Genomic DNA, 17,762 nt, shown 5'->3' on the forward strand with positions numbered 1-17,762 from the left:
GCGTCTCTGCACTGGAACAAAACAACTGGTGATGAGAAAGCAAACTCACACATGCCCCAGCCACTTGCTATGAGCAACATCAATAGGTGATCGATATGGATGACACAAGAACACATGCTCTATTGCTCTTGGATCATGTAGTCCCAACAACTTCTCTTGGGCTAGCTCCTATTTTTCCAGTCAAGATTCTAACACATTCAGGTAGTACCTTCATCTTTAGAGCCCAAAAGAGACACAATGAGGCTGAAGTGCCTTGTAATGTTGTCAGCGCAACCAAAAATCATAATCCTATAATGAAGTTGTCACCACTTCTGAACTTTGTTAACCAGGAAACATTTGCCATGTTGAAATCGCTCTCCAACATTACCAAGGCTGATAAATACTGGGTGCCCACGATAATGATGACTGCCTATGTTTGTACTGCTCGTTAACCAATATTTTGAGAGGTTCAAACTACGGAGTGGAAAGCAGGCCCAACAGACCGGACTGCTATGGTTCATAAATCAGGCACTTGGCATTACATTGAACCTTGTACAGCACTGACCAGGAGAAACAGCATAAAAGTTCTCAGCCTGATCCTTGGGTTACATATTATGGTTAGTGACGTGGAGCACCCTCCCTCCACCATGAGCCCTCATCACTTGACCTATTTAAGTGGTTACTGTCCGGATTACTTTCTGGTAATTCTTTTACTCTTAGTCCTACTCGTCCTTGAGCAAGTCATAACTAAATGAGGCAGTATCCAATCGCATACAGGGAATTTACACAGAAAATGCTTGCTAACCCCACCCACCCTCCTGCTAAGGGCTATCATACAATAGCCTTACCATAACACTTCCAGAAATACCAAGCAACACAAAGGCTTGATACCGGAAGGGTGGGTGGGACGTATGAGTGGGTCAAGGACGAGCAGGACTAAGAGTAATGAGGATTACTGGAAAGTAATCAGGACATTATCTCTACATCCCTCATCTTCGACCCAGTCATAACTGAATGAGGTATACCAAAGCAGACAACCAAAATTGAAGGCCTTTGAAATAAGTTTTGAAACAAAGAAACACACAGGATAGAAGCACTTCACAGTGAAGTTTAATGTCATATCCAAAGAACAATTCAAACAGGAGCAGGAGGCTCCACAACCTCCAAAACCCCACTCCATAAAATTCAAACCGTCAGTTTGAGCACCATTCAAATAGTAATGTCTGATAAATGTATGTTCAGAGGCCCAAGTCCCAGCCAGACATATGTCATCCAATGTCACTCCTTTAAAAGCAGCCCACAAAGAGGATACTCCTCTAGTGGACCTGGCCTGGACATTAGAAGGACACAGCAAGTTAGCAATCTGATATGCCAAAGAGATGGTACCCTTTATCCAGTGCCCCAGGGCCATCTTAGATACAGCTTTACCTTGCCCTGCAAAACCAAAAGCCACAGACAGACAGTAAGAAGAACAGAATGCAGCAGACCTGACCACATAAACAGAGAATGCACGTTTAACATCCAGAGTGTGCAACAAGTGCTCCTTAGGAGAAGGCAACACCAGCTCTTGAGAGGTATGACATTTAGACTGAATCTTGTGGAGGAACCCAGGATCCAATCTCAACTCCACAGCATCCGCCATGAACACCTCAAAGCAGACCACCCCACCCCCAACAGCTTTGCTGAAGTGACAGTCAACAGGAAAGCCACCTTAAAAGATTTGGGGCCAGATGTAGGTCGCCCAATATCGGTCGGTAACGGCCGAAATGACCGAATTTCGGCCGTTACCGACCGGTATTTGGCATTTGGAATGTAGGTGGCATGATTCTAGGATTCGGTATTTTACCGAATCGGTAACTTAAGGAATCGGTTAATTACCGAATACTTAACATACCGATTCGGTGAATTACCGAATCCTTAATGTAGGAAGCACTCAAGTGAGTGCTTTTCACATTTAAGGATTCGTTATTTACCAGCAACTACAAGTTGGTGGTAAATAACGAAAACCGTTAAAAAAGCAGTTTTGTGCTTTTTTAACAGTGCCATGTGGCAGACATACACGCCCTTAGGGCATGTATGTGTGCCACATGTGCACCCATGCACTATTCAGGGGTGCAACAGGGTGTCAATGTGACCCCCCCTATTACCGATTCGGTATTTACCGAATCGGTAATTGTCATTCATTCCTAAAAGGAATGAATGAGGAATACCGAATCGGTAAATACCGAATCGGTAATTACCAAATTTTACCGATTTGGTAAAATTTACCGAATCATTAGCTACATACCATTTACCGATTCTAAAATACCGAATCGGTAAAATTCGGTATTTTAGAATCGGTAAATGATATTTACCTATATCTGGCCCTTGAACTTCAAATCCACAGTAGCCAAAAGCTCAAAAGGAGAGGACTGACGAGCCCACAGGACCAGAGCAGGATCCCACACCGGCACAGAAGAAGGGACAGCAGGGGAAGTAATAGAGAAGCTCCGAAACAACCGGCCAGCACCGGACGAAAAAGAAACAGAATATCTGAAAGTCCTGATAGCTACCTACTGGCCTTTTAACAGCGCAAAGCCCTTACGAAAACCATCCAAAAAAGAATTGAAGAATAGAGGCAATAGACAGGTAGTAGAAGAAAGACCCTGAAGAAAACATGACATTTCGAAATCAGTCCAATGTTTAGAATAAGACAATATTGTAGAACCCCTACATGAACCGTGGACCAATGAAATGTGAGCTGGTAAACCTTGCCTTACTAGAATTTGCCACTCAACCTCCAAACCGCTAGGGTTGGAGGGACCAGCAGGCAAGAACTGGGAGACTGCTGAGGAGACAGTCCACGTTGCAAGATCCAAGGAGGACTCACAGCCAAATTCGGGAACCATTATCTCTGTGGTCAGTATGGCAACACAGCCACCACATGAGCATTCTCCCGCTGAACTTTCAAAAGAAAGGCCTGAATGAGGGGCAAGTGAGGGAAGGCATGTAGTAACGTAGGAGGCCATGGGACCGGCAATGCATCCACTCCCCAGGCCTCCACCTCTGAAATCCAGAATAAAAAGTTCGGGAGGAGAGCATTGGTTCTGGAGGCAAACAAATTCACTTCTGAACCTCCGGCGGATATACACCCTGGGCAACAGACATAAATCCTGAGAGGACTGAAACTTGCGGCTCAGGGAATCCGCTACCACCCTGTCCGTACCCCAGATGTGTTAAGCAGAAATGGCCTGGAGATGAAGCTCAGCCCAACTTGCCACAGCACAAACTATCACATTCAACGACTGACTGGGAGTCTGCCCCAATGATTCACACGCCAGAGTCTCCGTATTGTAGGAATGCACCAGAACATTGCAACTTGACAGGAGTGGTTAGAAGTACCGAAGAGCCCTTTCCACCGCCGACAGTTCTTTCCAGTTGGAGGAATGCATGGCCTCCGGTTGGTTCCAACGCGCCTGGATGGACCACTGAAGCACAGTTGCGCCCCAACCGAGGGCTCTGGCATCTGTCGTCCGCACCACTGGAGAAGAATAAGGAATCCTCACGCCTTAGGTGAGATTCGAGGAGTAAAGCCACCACTGAAGGCTGTGCACATATCTTGAGACACTGGGATCTCCAAGGTCATATCCTGAATCGGGAAACAAACAAATCAGTATAGGTGCCACAGCAATGGTTGTAACTGTAACCTGCCACAGGGTACAGTGAAAAGCTGTTTTCTGTAGCAAAAGTGACAGCACCAAGTCCCACAGCCGCTGGATTCTGGAATGAGGCAGGAACACCTTGACCAGAACAGAGTTGAATACTGCCCCAATTAAAGCTCTCCTAGTCGAGGGCTGAAGATTGAATTTCGGAAGGTTCAGGAGGAAACTGTGGCTTCTTAGAGTACACATGGCCAGGTCCAGACTTTGCTGCATCACCTAAACAGATGGGGCCTGGAGCAGCCAGACGTCCAGAGACGGATACACCGAGACACCATGGAGATAAAGGAAAGCCACCAGGGAAGCAACCACCTTGGTGATGACCAGGGACGAGGACCGCAGACCAAATGGGAGGACACAAAACTGCCAGTGATGTTCTCCTCAATGAGAACCACAAATACTTCTGGAATCTCAACGCCATATGAACATAGAGATAGGTATTCTAGAGATTCAACATTGACATCACAAAAGTCTGCTTGAATTAACAGAATAAACAGTTGTATGGGATTCTCCACACATACTTGTTAAGGGACTTGAGGTTGATTCGAATCTGGAAGCACCCCCTTAATTTTTGGGACTCGGAACAAGACTGAATAACAGCCCTGTCCCCTCTCGATGCCAGAACTGGAATAATTGCTTTCTTCTGGAGCAACAACTGAACCCCATCCAACAATGTCTTTACTCCTGAGAAAATATCTTCGAAGCAGCATCTGAACCGTCCCTGGCGATGGAGGAAGGGCGCAAACTCAATTTGGTAACCTCGTTCCAGAACACTCAGCACCCATTTGTCCGACGTCTTGTGACGCCAATTTACCAGTAAATAATGCAGCCTTCTACCAACCTTTGTTATCATGCCAACTGGCTCCCCAGCGGCAGCATAGTCAGGAACACTGATTATGAGTCCCTGATTCTGGATGAGGTTTTCTCAGACATTTGCCTTGAAAATCCTTCCCCTGGCTCTTCTGACCCGTGAAGGTATACTTCTGCTGATGAGAAGCCTGATGAAAGGATTTCACAGAGGAGAAAAAATGTTATTTATGCTGCTGCTATTTTCTAAAGGAAAAGAAAAGTTTCCGCTCCTTGAAAACCTTTTACAACTTTTCCTCCAGACCTTTCTCAGACAGTGTCGGACTTATAAATGACAACCTCAAAGCTATCGGCCTCTGCGCAGCTTCCGTATTCCACCCCTTCAGCAACAGGTTGTGCCTGGAAGCACCACAGGGCAATGCTTATGCTCTGACTGAATCAAATGCAATCTTCGAAAGAAATGCAGTCTGGTGTTCCATAGATTCCAATAATTCCATACAATGCCCACCATCCTGCATAGTAGTGAACAAAATCTTGAAGTCTGATAACAAAGACTGTGCAACATATGTACCACATATACCAGAACGAATGTCAAGATGAGACCCTGCATAAGCCTTTTTGCAAAGAGGAGTCAATCTTTTTGTCTGCTCCCTCCTTAAGTACATTATCTTCTATCATTGATGGGCGCATCACCATACTGGCCACAGCAGAGTCCACATTGACTATTTCAGGAATCGTATCCTCCATATCCCTCAATGGATAAAGCTTGGACATGAAGCGAGGCATCAGAATACGTTCAGGGTCTTTCCACTCATTTAACCCCTTCCATGCTCATGACAAGCTGAGCTCGTCATGCAGTACAGTGCTCCTGTGCTCATGATGAGCTGAGCTCGTCATGAACCATGGGATTCAAAGGCTCTCAGCACAGCAGAGTGATCCTCAGCAGCAGCCATGTGGTTAACAGAATGTCCATTACAAAGGAATGAAAGGGCAGGGCTTTAGTAGATTGTTTTCAAAATTGTGGCAACACCAAGTTTTTAGAAGTGCTGTCCAATTCCTCATCGGAAAATCCCATGTTTTCACTAACATAGGTCAGAATGTCCAGCAGCATGTTGTTAGAGATATATTTTTTCGTATGTTACATGATTCATCCAACAAATTAGAACTGGAAAAGTCAGAATTCAGCCTCTGCCCACCTGCAGACCGCGAACTAGGTTTTTTCTTTTTGAAGGCAGGCAAGATTTCTAAAATCAGCTTTTTAAACCTCTTTTCCTCACTCAAATTCCCTATTAAGGGGAGGTGCTGACGCCGAACTCTCCATGGAAGTTTATGACAATGTCGGAGAACAATGCCCCTCTTTCCAGCATGTTTTCCCATACTGCAGCCAGCAGAGAGACCTAAACACCACTACAAATACAGTAGAATACCAACTACCGACATCCAGGCTCCCAGAGATATAGTTATGTTATGTTATGTTAAATAGTCTTATATAGAGTACAGCTGCTCCAGCAAAGGAGCGTCCCGGCGCTAGCAGCTAGAAGATACCAAAACACAACAACCTAAAGCCATGCTAGCCGTCTTGCAACCAGAGATTACACTGCAGGATAGAGAAAAGTCTTAATAGCTTTCCTAAAAGCAGTCAGGCAGTCTATGCCGTGGATCTTCACAGGCAGTGAGTTCCACAGCCTAGCCGCAAGGCAGCGAAAAGACCGTGCGCCCGCCCAGCTGCGCTTGAAACGTGGGATGACAGCCAGATGTTGTCCTTTCTGAGCGCAACCGACGGGAGGGAGCATAAGGGATAAGCAGGTCACTCAACAGATTAGGGCTGGCAGATTTGATTATCTTAAAAGATAGACACAGTGTCTTGAAGTGAATCCGCTTCTGCACAGGGAGCCAGTGCAACCTGCGGATAGCGCCAGTAGCAGAGCAGAAACGCGGGAGACCAACCAAAACTCTAGCGGCAGTATTCTGAACACGTTGCAACCGAAGAACTTCAGCTTTATTAGCTCCCAAAAGAAGAGAGCTGGTATAATCTAGGCGAGAAAAAATAGTCGCCTGAACAATTAGCTGACGTATGGAAGGTTAAAAAAACTTCAGTAAAGGCTTGAGACCCTGCAGAAGGCCAAAACACGTGCCAGCAACTTTCTTAGTGTGTGTCTGAAAAATAAGAGATAGGTCCATCCACACCCTGAGATTTTTAACCACTGCCTTGGGTGTAGGAATGTCACCCAGAGCTGTCGGCCACAAACTCTCGCTCCACAAACTAGCGTTCTTCCCGACCAACAGAACCTCAGTTTTGCTGGCATTTATTTGCATGCAGTTGGTGGCCATCCATTCGGCTACAGCCGTCATCCCATCTCTAAATCTAGAGGCATTTGGAGAGGACCCTTCCGCCAAGGTGACAACAAGCTGCGTGTCGTCCGCATAAGAGACCATGGTAAGGTCCCACTGCATGGCGACAGCAGCAAGAGGCTGAACGTAAAGATTGAACAATGAAGGGGGGGGCGGACACTCAGAACGATCTTTTGGTCAGAAAGGATCTGAACCATTCCAGAGCCGACCCAATCAAACCAGCTTCCTCCAGCCGATGTAAAAGGATAGCATGCGATACAGTGTCAAAGGCGGCACTGAGATCTAAAAAGACCAGTGCCGCACTCTGACCGGCGTCAAGAATGGATCGCAAATGCTCAGTGGTAGCCAGAAGAGCGGTCTCCGTACTGTGGCCCGGGCGAAACCCATTCTGAGATGGATCCAAGATGTTATTAGAGTTCAGGAATTTAGTAAGCATGTTGCTGACATGTGATTCTGCGATCTTAGCTACCCACAGTAAAAGGGAAATGGGCCTAAAATTTTCAGGTTTGGTTGGGTCCAACGTAGGTTTTTTAAGAATCGGGGATACCCATGCCTGTTTCCATAATACCGGAACAGTTGCAGTGGAAAAAGAGGCGTTAATTATTTGACAGAGTGGAGCCTGAAGAATAGAGAGGAACTCTCTAAACTACGTTGGTCTTAGGGGGTCAGAAGGAGAGGCAGTTTTAATTTTGCCACTCAGCCGGGTAAACTCTTCATAAGATATACATGGAATGGCTGGCAGGGTCAACCAAGATCCAGTTTCAAAAGGCATTGATAAATGGTACGAACCTTTTCCACGAAAAAGATGGCCAGCTCCTCGCACTGCTGTGCGGATGAAATAACCGGCACCGTGGCTTTCTTAGTTCTAAGATCCTTAAGTATCTTAAAAATGCACTTAGTAGGATTAGGGTGCAGCTTAATTTAATTAGCACAATAGGCAGCACGAACTTTGCAGATGGATCTATGATAATGCTTAATTTTAGCAAGATAACATATTTTTTTCTCAGCATCATAGTCCCTTCTCCACCCCCATTCTGCTTTTTTGCATGCTTTCCTTAGAGCAGTCAAAGAATCATTGTACCAAGGACTAGTGGTAGAGCTTTGGCCCTTAAACCATTTAGCAGGGATAAGGGAGTCTAAACCATGGTTAATCCAATCACAGAATGAGCCATAATCTGACTCAGAATCAAGTAGGGTAACCCAGGGGGTTCGTAGAGAGGAAATCATGAAAATCCTCCAGCTTCAGCTTACGCCAAGGGCGTTTGAAAACTGGCTTTAAGATGTCAGGGTGACGAGGCTCAGTGAGCGAAACCGACATTTCTACCAAAGAATGATCGGTCCAACCCATAGGTATAGGCACTTCTACCTGAGCAAACTGTATATTGGAGAATATGGGATCTAACAGGTGCCCAGCTGAATGTGTGGAGCCAGTTACCAATTGGTCCAGCTGAAATGCAGCCAGGTCTGCAAGTAAACTGCAGATAGGACTATCCTGGGTAAAGTCGATATGGAGATTAAGGTCTCCAAAAATGCTAAAATTGGCTGTGCACACAGCGAGCGAACTAGCAGCATCCAGAAGGGCCTCAATAAATCTGGCAGCTGTCCCCAGAGGGCGGTATATAAGGAGCCCTGATAGAGTCAGATGGGGGCTCACAGAAATCCTAAAAAGCGCACATTCACAGCCTTCAATTACTTCCTTGACAAATAGACAAGAGTAGCAGGATTTAAAAATTACAGCAATGCCACCCCCTCTGGACTCCCTATTGATCGTACATATGGAATATCCAGAGGGAAGTGCTAAGTTAGGTTCTGCTATCATGTCATTATCAAGCCACGTCTCACACAGAAAAAACAAATCTGGAGCTTTTTCTGTGACCAATTCATATATTTCTAGATAGTGCTTTGCCAGCGACCGCACATTAAGTTGGAGAATTTTCAACCGGGCCTGAGGTTGACTACCAGGTGTACATGATGATAAAAGGTACAGCAGGTATAGTGTAGTTACAAGCCGAGAAGCCCCAAAATTCATACCCCAGGTTGGACGAAGATATTCTACAGGAACTAGTACCTGAGTTGATAGCTAGAAGTTCTTCCCTGCCATACGTATATAGTCCCGGCTGAATCCAACCAGGGGTCCTAGCTAGAGGCGACGTACTGGTGCGGACGGGCGCAGACGGGCCCTGAAAATGCAGTTTAAACTGCATATGACTTGAACAAACACATGACTGACAGGACATTAGCTTCAGAATGTGTGCAATCTCCACCCAAGACTTGAGGAATGCAGCCCAGACAGCACCTGCGCGCATCTCACAGCAGTCAGCACTAGACAGCAATGGACATGCTGGTCCTGCTTGTACATATCAGCCCTGCCCGGCCATCCTCCTGATATCCCAAGTAACGGAAACTCCAAATATGCGGCATACACGCTGTGCAGAAATGCCTAAAGAAATGCTCGTTCCCCACCCTCTGCAGCGAACACATCGCTGCAGGCTACTAAGACTGCCCAAAGGATGCCAAAGTGCAATACACACGCCGGGCAACCAGAGCAGACTAGGATCTACGGAGCGCCCTGACCCCTGAACTGCAGTGCTAAGGCACAGTCAACCACATGCAGAGACCACCAAAAGCCTGCTACACAGGCCGATCGCGCACCAGCTCACGGGAACACCGATCAGCATAGGCCTGCCAGAGCAGCTGGAGGGCACACCAAGAGAACAATCAAGCCAAGCAGGTAGTTCTCCCGGTGGCGCGTGTATGGAAGAAATACATACCTGGAGCCTCAGGAGGCCACAAATGTGCTCAGACTCCTGTCGCTACCACCATGGTCATGGCCGTTCCCAAAGCCCAGCAGTTGGAGGCAAAAGCCCAGCAGTTACCTTTGCGTCCCCCATATCCCATCAGAGACAGGAAACAAAACAGGAAGTGCTATGGTAAGGTTACTGTATTATAGCCCTTAGCAGGAGGGTGGGTGCGGTTATCAAGGGTTTTTATGTTTGTGTGAGGACATGGACTCTGTGGATGCCCAGTCGGGGCGCTTTTCCCCTCACTGTTCTCCTGCTCTATGATTACAGAATGAGTACGGCCCCTTTAACTCTTCTGCCGGGGCTGGTCAGCTGGTCGGATCACGTGGTACAGGGTTTCTGCAAAAGGAAGACGCCGAGAACGACCGTCGTTCGTCGGGACCTGCCTGGGAGGAACAGACGTTGGTAACGACCTTTCAGGTGCCGCCGTGGAACAACGCGTCGGAGGAGAGGACGGAGACCGCTGTTGCCGGAAAGCCTTCGCAGCAGGACGAGAGCGCGAACGAACGAGGACAAGGGCAGCCAGACCCTAGCTGGCACTACACTGAAGCCCGCCGCGGCCCAGGAGAAGGGTCGTGGCTTCACAAGGTACGGGGCGCCTCAGACTATTGCCGGGAGGGGCCTGGGTGCCAGGGAAGGCTGGGGGAGGTACGAGTAAGGAAGCATAGAAAACTCGTTACGGCTGCAAAGAGCGCTACACAATGGTAACGGTGGTGACCTCCCTTCACTTTGCCCCTGCATCCCACGACACAGTACGGAAGGAGAATCCCTTCCTGGTGGTTCTTTTCTTTCTCTTTTTCTTTTGTCCTACCTCGATTTGGATCACAACAAGACCCGGACCAGCAGACGATACCCCTATGCACTTCCCCGACCTGTGAAAGAAACAGCGGACTACAATTCCCACAACCCCCTGGGATAAAGACTGTGTATAGACTATTGTCTTACCGGGTTCTCTGAGAATTCCTTATTTCCGTTTGGTGTCAGGAGTACGAATAAATAGTACTTGATAAACAAGCCACTACTTTCGTCCTAGTCTCCTTCTAGCCCACGCTACACGTGGTGTCAGAAGTGGGATTCTGATTCGCCTCACAATGGAAAACCTGATTCAGCAACTAATCCGTGGGCAGGAAAAACTAGAATGGGCAGTAGAAAAACAAATTAATTCTGCTCAAGCAGATAGAGAACTTATGAGAGACAGTCTGGCTAACCATGCAGATCAAATGCAGAAAGTAGCAGATGACAGACGGGAGTTAACAACACAACTCCAGATACGGGCAGGAACAGGGCCAAATGTATCTCTCCAAAAGTATGGCCTGAAGTAAAGTGGCCTTTTTTCTTAGCACCGCTTCTTACGGGGGGAAGCACAAGCTGCTTACCAAGTGGCTAACCCTAATGGCAATACTTCTTATACGGAAATAAAGAACTTGATTTTGGACCATATGGGCATGAATGCAGAGGCATATAGGGTACGCTTCAGGAAAGAACGGGGCACCGCATCAGATAATCCCAAGACTCTGTACTTTAAGTTAAAAGCAGCAGCGGACAAATGGCTAAGACCTCGTTCACAGTCAAAGGATGAAATCATGGACATGATTTATTTAGAGCAGTTCTTAGAAGCCCTGCCATACCCCATTCAAAGATGGTTGAAACAACATAAACACTTGAGTCCTGAACAGGCTGTAGAAATGGCTACTACGTTTTACAGGGCACAACTTAGGGCCTTACCTTGGGACTCTGATAAATCCACAAAACCAATGAGTGGTCCGGTAAGACCAGAAAAGAAACCACTAAAAGCCCCACAAGAGATAGCAAAACCAAGAACACCACGTTTAGAACCACCTCCCCTACGCAATCCACAATGCTTGGACAGCGGCGAGTGGGGACATATTGCACGCAATTGTCCCAGGAAGGAATCCCCTGAAGAACCGATGGACATCGGATGCATACCCCACACCATCCTATATTCTGCGGAACTTGGCCCCAGTTTCCACGTAAGTGTCCAAGTCAAAGGAGTGCAAGTAAGGGTAAACAGTCAGTAATTCTGCAGTCAATTGTAAGTCCGTTTCTTGAAGCAGTAGAAGACTCTGTACCAATTAGGTGTGTTCACGGGGATGTGAAGGTGTATCCCGTCATCCAAATCCCTGTCACTCTTCCCCAAGGTCAAACTGCAGATATTAGGCTCGGGGTTGTTCCTAGTCTACCGGAACAAATGATAATAGGGCAAGACAATCCCTCATTTCTTAATATGTTGAGAAGTAAGCTGCAGAACAACCTTTCCCCATCCAGAGCACAGCCTACTCTTTTAACCCAAGCTCCCTGGGTCACTGACCGAAGTTTCAGGTACGCTCAGAAAAATGACCCAACCCTGCAACCAGCATGGACTCAGGTACAACAAACACCCAATAGCTACCCTTATTTTCAAGTAAAAAACGACTTGTTTTATCGCATAGGGAAACATGGGGATAGTCCCCAGTTATTAGTACCCCAAGCCTTTAGAGAACAGGTCCTTTTTTTCGCTCATTCGCATCTACTCGCAGGGCATAGGGGGGCCAAAAGACTATGCAGATATTGTTGCAACATTTTTATTGGCCTGGCATATTTGCACAAGTCACTCGATTCTGCCATGAATGCGAAGTGTGCCAGAAAAAGAATCCATACAGGCCACCGGCCGTCCCATTACAACCTTTACCGATTGTGGGTAATCCATTTGAGAGAATCGGTATGGATCTCATTGGTCCCTTACCACAAACCAAGAAGGGCCACATCTATGCTTTGGTTGTGGTTGACTATGCCACGAGATATCCCGAAGCCTTTCCTCTGCGCACTCCCACAACCCGAAACATTTCTGAGAAGCTTTTGGAGCTCTTTTCACGAGTCGGTTTCCCTCGGGAAATACTGACCGACCAGGGAACACCCTTTGTCTCCAAATTGATGGGACAAATATGTAAGTCTCTGGACATCTCCCACATCAAAACATCCGTATATCATTGTCAAATGGATGGACTCTGTGAACGTTATAACGCCACTTTGAAATGGACATTGTAGAAACTCCTTACTGTTGAGGGCAAAGAATGGGATCAATTGCTTCCCTTAGCTTTGTATGTAATCCGTAGCCAGGTACAAACCAGTCTAGGGTGTTCCCCATTCCAACTCCTCTACGGGAGGGAGCCCAGGAGTCTTTTGGAGATCACCAAAGAAGTGTGGGAACAAGAGAAAGAAGAAGATACTAAACACTTTCTGGAGTATACCCAAAGCCTTCACAGCCGACTTGGAAAACTGAGGGAGTTCGCTGATGCCAATTTAGAAAAGGCTCAGAGACAACAACAAACCCTATATGACAAGGGAAAAAAGTGGCGCCACCTTAATGTAGGAGATTGGGTACTAGTCCTCTTGCCCTCCAACCTAGGGAAACCAAGGTCAGGCTGGCAAGGCCCATATAAGATCACAGAAAAAGTGGGGTTAACTTCATACAAGGAACAGATCAAACCTAAAAAGACCCAGTTGTATCATATAAATCTGTTAAAAAAAATTGCTGGGGCCACCCCCCCAAAATATACAACACGTAGACATCTCGCCCCAGAGCGAAACCACCCTAAAGGAGTTAAACGTCAATCCTGACTTGACTGAAGAACAAGGCAAAACCCTTCAGGATGCCCTGAATCCTTTTTCCCATCTTTTTTCCAATCTACCAGGAAAAACACAGTTAGCTGAGCATGCCATAGACACACAAGTTGGAAAAGTAGTAAAACAGAAACCACACCGCATTCCAGCTGCCAGGAGACAAGCCATTGAGGAGGAGGTAAAGAGTATGTTAGATCTGGGGGTCATTAAACCCTCCAAAAGCGACTGGTCCTCTCCTATAGTACTCGTGCCAAAACCAGATGGTTCAGTTCGCTTTTACATTGACTTTCGCGCAGTTAACTCTATTTCAAAGTGTGACTCATATCCCATCCCTAGAGTCGTCGAGTTAATAGAGAAATTGGGGGAGGCTCAATACATTACAACCCTTGACCTCACAAAAGGCTATTGGCAGGTACCCCATAAACAAGAAGATCAGGAAAAAACTGCCTTTGTCACACCAACCGGCTTGTATGAGTTTACGGTCTTACTCTTTGGCTTGCATGGAGCGCCTGCCACGTTCCAACGCCTTATAAACAAGGTCTTGCAACAGCATCAGGAGTATTCCTCTGCAAACCTTGATGACATCGTCATATTTAGCCCTGACTGGGACACTCATTTACAGCATTGTACACAGGTTCTTATGTCCCTGCAAGCGGCAGGATTACATATCAATGCGAAAAAATCCAGGGCATGCTACAGAAAGGTGAAGTATCTCGGGTTCCTTCAGGGAAACGGTGTCATCGAACCTCAGTCTGAAAAGGTAAAAGCAATAGTAGAGGCTCCTTTTCTTTCAACAAAAAAAAGAGGTTAGGGCTTTCCTGGGCCTTCTGGGCTATTACAGGAGGTTCATTCCACAATATTCCGAACTGGCTGCTCCCTTGACCAACCTGCTACAGAAGAACGTTAAAACCAAAGACTTCCAACACCCCAGCTTGAGCGCCACAACGGCATTTGTGAATCTAAAAAAGGCCATAACTTCTGCCCCCATTTTGAGGTCTCCTGATTTCTCAAAACCCTTCCTGTTACATACAGACGCTTCCGAACATGGATTAGGAGCAGTATTGTCCCAAGCCCTCGCCGCTGTGCCGCGCATCCACAAAGCCACCATGGGGGGAAGATCCTTCTCCTACTTAGCGGCCAAAACCTGGAACTCCCTTCCCACCCACCTACGCCTTACTCAAAACCACCTAGCCTTCAGAAAACAGCTTAAAACCTGGATATTCAATAAATAAACCTCCCCCCTTCCTCAAGCGCCTTGAGACCCTCTGGGTATGTAGTGCGCTATATAAATTTCGACTTGACTTGACTTGACTTAACATCCCATCCTTTTCATTAGTAGAAAACTCTTTCCCTGGGAGCAGAAATATCCTATCATTGAAAAAGAATGCTTGGCCATTAAGTGGGCAATCGAAAAATTACGGTATTATCTGGAGGGGACCCATTTCCTTCTTTACACGGACCACGCTCCCTTGCAGTGGATGAGCCGCAACAAGGGCAACAATCCACGCATTTTGAGATGGTTCCTGTCCCTTCAACCCTATTACTTTGAGGTGGTCCATCGGAAGGGAATTGACAATGGCAATGCTGACTTTCTTTCCCGTCTTCCTTTGTTCCCCGACCGTGTACAAACTGGGGTAGGGACATGGAATCTGTGGATGCCCAGTCGGGGCGCTTTTCCCCTCACTGTTCTCCTGTTCTATGTTTAAAGAATGAGTACGGCCCCTTTAACTCTTCTGCCGGGGCTGGTCAGCTGGTCGGATCACGTGGTACAGGGTTTCTGAAAAAGGAAGACGCCGAGAAAGACCGTCGTTCGTCGGGACATGCCTGGGAAGAACAGACGTTGGTAACGACCTTTGAGGTGCCGCCGTGGAACAACACGTCGGAGGAGAGGACGGAGCCAGCCGTTGCCGGAAAGCCTTCGCAGCAGGACGAGAGCGCGGACGAACGAGGAAAAGGGCCGCCAGACCCTAGCTGGCACTACGCTGAAGCCCGCCGCGGCCCAGGAGAAGGGTCGTGGCTTCACAAGGTACGGGGGCGCCTCGGACTATTGCCGGGAGGGGCCTGGGTGCCGGGGAAGGCTGGGGGAGGTACGAGTGAGGAAGCATAGAAAACTTGTTACGGCCGCAAAGAGAACTACACAATGGTGACGGTGGTGACCTCCCTTCACTTTGCCCCTGCATCCCGCGACACAGTACGGAAGGAGAATCCCTTCCTGATGGTTCTTTTCTTTCTCTTTTTCTTTTGGCCTACCTCGATTTGGAGCAAAACAAGACCCGGACCAGCAGACGATACCCCTATGCACTTCCCCGACCTGTGAAAGAAACAGCGGACTACAATTCCCACAACCCCCTGGGATAAAGACTGTGTATAGACTATTGTCATACCGGGTTCACTGAGAATTCCTTATTTCCGTTTGGTGTCAGGAGTACGAATAAATAGTACTTGATAAACAAGCCACTACTTTCGTCCTAGTCTCCTTCTAGCCCACGCTACAGTTTGTTTGCTGTCAGTGATTGTATACTACCTCATTTAGTTACGACTGGGTCAAGGATGAGGGACATGGAGGTAATGGACGCCTGGCCTTAGAAGCAGAAACGGATCAGGGCATGGACACTTTTGCACTAAGAAGATGAGTTGAATGCTAACCTGAAAGAACTTGGTGAAAATTTTCATGGTGTGACCTGCCTGAAAAAAATCACCAAGTTAAGCCGCAACTTATGTTAGCCATCAACCCGCCATTTCTGATCGTTGTTCAAATGGTTCTTACACTGATCCACAGTGTAAAGTAGAAAAGAAACAGGCAAGAGAAAGTACAAATGAAAATTGGGAGTAAAGAGAGATAAAAAAAAGTGGATTCACAAAGACAAGTTGAGCTTATCAAAGATATGTAGGTAAAAGAAAGGTGTTGTTAAAAGTGACAGCAAAATTATACTTCAAGAGGAATAGAACAGCTCTTGATGGTTTTCCCAATATTCGTATCAGCATTGGCAAGAAATACAGCAATTCAAGCTTAATGCTGGCCTATCCTTATTCCAAATGCAGAGGAAAGCTCCCATCCCTTTGAAAAATATTGCGAGTCACGTACTAAACCACTGCATCAATGCAATGTTGCCGTCAGATTTTGTAAGATTTATGGCGAGAGGAAATGTGTGGTATATCGGCACAAAATTCTGAATTTGTTGCTTAAAACACAACACCCATGTGTCATGCCCCCTTTCCATAAACAATACTCTGAAAAGGAGACATTTGTGTTTAAGGCAACCGGGAATACCATACATGGACAAATTATTGACTGGATTAAGTAAATACCCCACTCACCTATTCCATGATCAGGGTCCAGGTGTCTCCTTCAAAAAAATACTGTAAATGCGAGGGCCCCACGTGATTGTTGAGCGGAGTACAATAGAAGATGCTGCTGGCTTCTAGGGTAGTACAATGAAGCCTATGTGCAGCCGCATTGCTCAGTTTGTACACTTTAAAACACAACCTTTGCTAGTATAAGCCTGTTCACTAACGCATCTTTATTTAATAGACAAGACCATCCATTAGTGAAGCTAATTGACAATCTGTTCCAAAAAGTCGGGGCTTTGCCATGTATTTCCAACTCATGTGAATGGCGCTTAGAGTCACATACCATTTAAACTCAGACACCAAAAGTTGGTATTTTGAATTGTCTAACTTGCAAGGGGTGAGAAACATCAATACTTAAAGGCTTTAAAGCTGAAATAAAAGTATGTGGTTACTTCTGCTTTCAATGATTCAATGTTGGCAATGATGGATTCTTTCATGTAGAAGGGTTACAGAGTGCCTACAACTAAACATTCCCACAACCACATCATAACATTCCAGTATGTAACATCCACCTGTTATATATTTCCCAGAAGATCACAAAGTCTAGCAAATAGGTTTCTTACATGTTTTCAATACGCCAAAATAGAGAACAAGTCGGCAAATATATATCTTAAAAAGAATACTCAAATAAAAATTTAAAAAAATCCTGCAAAATATGCATAGAGGCTAACCCCCTGACTAAACTGGTGCCTCAAATAAATTCTCTAATTTTATAACCACAGAAATGAAAAAAACTAAATATACTGTACAAAAAAATAGATAGCCACACTTCTTGCACTATAGCACTTATATAAATAACAAGCTATGCTGTAATCCTGGTCTCTAGAAGTAAAGTCATTATGACCCCTTAGAAGTTGCATGATAATGTTGTAGTACAGTACCTTTATTAGTACCTGCTTGCGCTCCTCGCTTGGTGCCACTACTACCCATAGCACTACTCCCACTCCGGTACAGGCCGACAGGAAGAGCGCAGATTTCATGAGTTTTGCTAAGGTTGCCATGGGAAAATACGTCTTTGGAAACTAGAGAAGAAGGAAGGATACAGTCAGTCTCTAGCTGAACACTGCCAGTCAATGCTTTTTAGCTTAGCCACTTGCCATAAAGAGACATTCATATAAAAAAATATTAGAAATACAAAATAATTTGGCTATGT

General features: G+C 46.2%; 1 protein-coding gene across 1 annotated transcript in view; it reads right to left on the minus strand.

The window, feature by feature from the left end:
- The window catches only part of UQCC3 (ubiquinol-cytochrome c reductase complex assembly factor 3), a 125,716-nt gene that overhangs the window by 37,969 nt on the left and 69,985 nt on the right, over positions 1–17,762 (minus strand). The window contains exon 2 of the mRNA XM_086943430.1: positions 17,491–17,631. Coding sequence (XP_086799556.1) covers positions 17,491–17,610 — 120 coding nt within the window. The 5' untranslated portion in view covers positions 17,611–17,631. The remainder of the gene's footprint in view (positions 1–17,490; positions 17,632–17,762) is intronic.

Source organism: Lissotriton vulgaris, chromosome 11 (genome assembly GCF_964263255.1).
Source record: "Lissotriton vulgaris chromosome 11, aLisVul1.2, whole genome shotgun sequence".
In the NCBI taxonomy this organism is placed as follows: Eukaryota; Metazoa; Chordata; class Amphibia; order Caudata; family Salamandridae; genus Lissotriton; species Lissotriton vulgaris.